The sequence below is a fragment of the Coturnix japonica genome, unplaced genomic scaffold, assembly GCF_001577835.2.
Source record: "Coturnix japonica isolate 7356 unplaced genomic scaffold, Coturnix japonica 2.1 chrUnrandom930, whole genome shotgun sequence".
In the NCBI taxonomy this organism is placed as follows: Eukaryota; Metazoa; Chordata; class Aves; order Galliformes; family Phasianidae; genus Coturnix; species Coturnix japonica.
In genome coordinates this window covers 11851-15407 of record NW_015440282.1, presented here as the reverse complement: position 1 = coordinate 15407, position 3557 = coordinate 11851, and the positions used below count along the sequence as shown (strand labels likewise).

At 55.6% G+C, this 3557-nt stretch overlaps 1 protein-coding gene across 1 annotated transcript in view; it reads left to right on the top strand.

Annotated features, from left to right (window-relative positions):
* The first annotated feature begins 73 nt into the window (after nt 1-73).
* Nucleotides 74-3557, top strand: part of LOC107307796 (carnitine O-palmitoyltransferase 1, liver isoform-like) — a 15085-nt gene continuing 11601 nt past the window's right edge. Inside the window, exons 1-2 of the mRNA XM_015851299.1 lie at nt 74-242; nt 1797-1961. Of these exons, the coding sequence (XP_015706785.1) occupies nt 81-242; nt 1797-1961 (327 nt within the window). The 5' untranslated portion in view covers nt 74-80. The remainder of the gene's footprint in view (nt 243-1796; nt 1962-3557) is intronic.

The window sequence follows — 3557 nt, the reverse complement described above, 5'->3', positions numbered from 1 at the left end:
TTATGGGGCTGTGGTTATGGGGCTGTGGTTGGTTATGGGGCAGTGGTTACTTATGGGGCTGTGGTTATGGGGCAGTGCTTATGGGGCTGTGGTCACTTATGGGGCTGGTTGTTCTATTCCCCCAGTTCATGTTGGCCACCGATAAGTTTGTTCTGGGTTACGATGCTGACGGTCACTGTGTGGGGCAGCCCGACCCACGGCTGCCGGCCCCACAGCGGCTGCAATGGGACATACCTGACGAGGTGGGTCAGTGCCCCATAGAGACCCATAGAGAACCCATAGAGACCCGTAGAGACCCATAGAGACCCCATAGAGACCCAGAGAGATCCCATAGAGACCCATAGCGCCCCATAGAGACCCATAGAGACCCACAGAGACCCGTAGAGACCCATAGAGACCCACAGAGACCCGTAGAGACCCATAGAGACCCACAGAGACCCGTAGAGACCCATAGAGACCCCATAGAGAACCATAGAGACCCACATAGCGACCCCATAGAGACCCTTAGAGACCCCATAGTGACCCATAGAGACCCCATAGCACCCCATAGAGACCCATAGAGATCCCATAGAGACCCATAGCGCCCCATAGAGACCCATAGCGACCCCATAGAGACCCCATAGCGACCCCATAGAGACCCTTAGAGACCCCATAGTGACCCATAGAGACCCCATAGTGCCCTATAGCAACCCATAGAGACCCATAGGGTCCCATAGAGACCCATGGAGACCCCATAGAGACCCATAGCGACCCCATAGAGACCCATAGTGGCTCCATAGCGCCCTGTAGAGACCCCATAGCGACCCCATAGAGACCCATAGCGACCCCATAGAGACCCATAGTAGCTCCATAGCGCCCTGTAGAGACCCCATAGAGACCCATAGAGACCCATCGCGCAACCCCATAGTGACCCCATAGAGACACATAGTGGCCCCATAGCACCCTATAGAGACCCATAGAAACTCCATAGAGACCCATAGAGACCCCATAGCAATGAGACCCCATAGAAACCCCATACTGCCCCATAGAGACCTAATAGAGACCCCGTAGTGCCCCATAGAGACCCATAGAGACCCCATAGAGACCCATAGCGACCCCATAGAGACCCATAGTGGCCCCATAGTGCCCTATAGAGACCCCATAGAGACCCCATAGAGACCCATCGCGCCCCATAGTGACCCATAGCAACCCATAGAGACATATAGAGACCCCATAGAAACCCCATAGAGACACATAGAGACCCCTGAGCTCTGACCCCGCCCCCCACTACTGGCCCCACCCCCTTTCTCTGCCCCCTGATTCTGATTGGTTCTCTTCTGGTTGTGCCATGCACTGATTGGCCGCTCTCTGCCCCCTGGAGCTCAGGCCCCGCCCCCTTTACCCTAGCCCCACCCCCTTTCTCTGATTGGTCCCCTTCTCATAGTGCCATGCACTGATTGGCCGCTCTCTGCCCCCTGGAGCTCAGGCCCCGCCCCCTTTACCCTAGCCCCACCCCCTTTCTCTGATTGGTCGCCTTCTTGTAGTGCTGTGCAGCGATTGGCCGCTCTCTGGCCCTGCCCCCTTTATTCTGTCCCCGCCCCCTTTCTCTGTCCCCACCCTCTTTCTCTGATTGGTCCCCTTCTCGTAGTGCTGTGCAGCGATTGGCCGCTCTCTGGCCCTGCCCCCTTTATTCTGTCCCCGCCCCCTTTGTCTGATTGGTCGTTTTCCCGCAGTGCCGCGCAGCGATTGGCTGCTCTCTGTCCCCGCCCCCTACCCTTGTCCCCACCCCCTTTGTCTGATTGGCCGTTTCCCTGCAGTGCCGCGCGGCGATTGGCCGCTCTCTGGGCGTGGCTCGTATCCTGGCCAATGACGTGGATTTCTGCTGCTTCCCGTTCACGCAGTTCGGGAAGGGGCTGATGAAGCGCTGCAGGATCAGCCCAGACGCCTTCATCCAAATAGCGCTGCAGCTGGCGCACCACAGGGTGAATGGGGGTATATGGGGGCAATGGGGTGTATGGGGTATATGGGGTGTCTATGGGTCAGCTATGGGGTGTCTATGGGTCAGCTATGGGTCAGCTATGGGTCATCTATGGGGTGTCTATGGGTCAGTTATGGGGTGTCTATGGGGCAGCTATGGGTCAGTTATGGGTCAGCTATGGGGTGTCTATGGGTCAGCTATGGGGTCAGTTATGGGTCAGCTATGGGGTGTCTATGGGGCAGTTATGGGTCAGCTATGGGGTGTCTATGGGGTGTCTATGGGTCAGCTATGGGGTGTCTATGGGTCAGTTATGGGGTGTCTATGGGTCAGTTATGGGGTCAGTTATGGGGCAGCCATGGGGCAGCTATGGGGCAGCTATGGGGTGTCCATGTGTCACTTATGGGGCAGTTATGGGTCAGCTATGGGGTGTCTATGGGTCAGTTATGGGGTGTCTATGGGTCAGCTATGGGGTGTCCATGGGTCAGCTATGGGTCAGCTATGGGGTGTCTATGGGGTGTCTATGGGGCAGCTATGGGGTGTCTATGGGTCAGTTATGGGGTGTCTATGGGGCAGTTATGGGTCAGTTATGGGGTCAGCTATGGGGCAGTTATGGGGTCAGTTATGGGGCCAGTTATGGGGTGTGTCTGTGTCACTTATGGGTCAGTTATGGGGCAGCTATGGGGCAGTTATGGGGTAGTTATGGGTCAGTTATGGGGCCAGTTATGGGTCAGTTATGGGGCCAGTTATGGGGTGTGTCTGTGTCACTTATGGGGTCAGTTATGGGGTCAGTTATGGGTCAGTTATGGGTCAGTTATGGGGCCAGTTATGGGGTGTGTCTGTGTCACTTATGGGGTCAGTTATGGGGCAGCTATGGGGCAGTTATGGGGCAGTTATGGGTCAGTTATGGGGTCAGTTATGGGTCAGTTATGGGGTCAGTTATGGGGTGTGTCTGTGTCACTTATGGGTCAGTTATGGGGCAGCTATGGGGCAGTTATGGGGTAGTTATGGGTCAGTTATGGGGTCAGTTATGGGTCAGCTATGGGGTTAGTTATGGGGTCAGTTATGGTGTCACTTATGGGGTCACTTATGGGGCAGCTATGGGGCAGCTATGGGTCAGTTATGGGGTCAGTTATGGGTCAGTTATGGGGTGTCCATGTGTCACTTATGGGGCAGCTATGGGTCACTTATGGGGCAGTTATGGGGCAGTTATGGGGTGTATATGTGTCACTTATGGGGCAGCTATGGGGCAGCTATGAGGTGTCTATGGGGCAGTTATGGGTCAGCTATGGGGTGTCTATGGGGCAGCTATGGGTCAGTTATGGGGTCAGTTATGGGGCAGCTATGGGTCAGCTATGGGGTGTCTATGGGGTGTCTATGGGGCAGCTATGGGGTGTCTATGGGGTGTCTATGGGGCAGTTATGGGGTGTCTATGGGTCAGTTATGGGGCAGCTATGGGTCAGCTATGGGGTGTCTATGGGGTCAGTTATGGGGCAGCCATGGGGCAGCTATGGGTCATCTATGGGGTGTCTATGGGGCAGTTTTAGGTCAGCTATGGGGTGTCTATGGGTCAGCTATGGGGTGTCTATGGGGCAGTTATGGG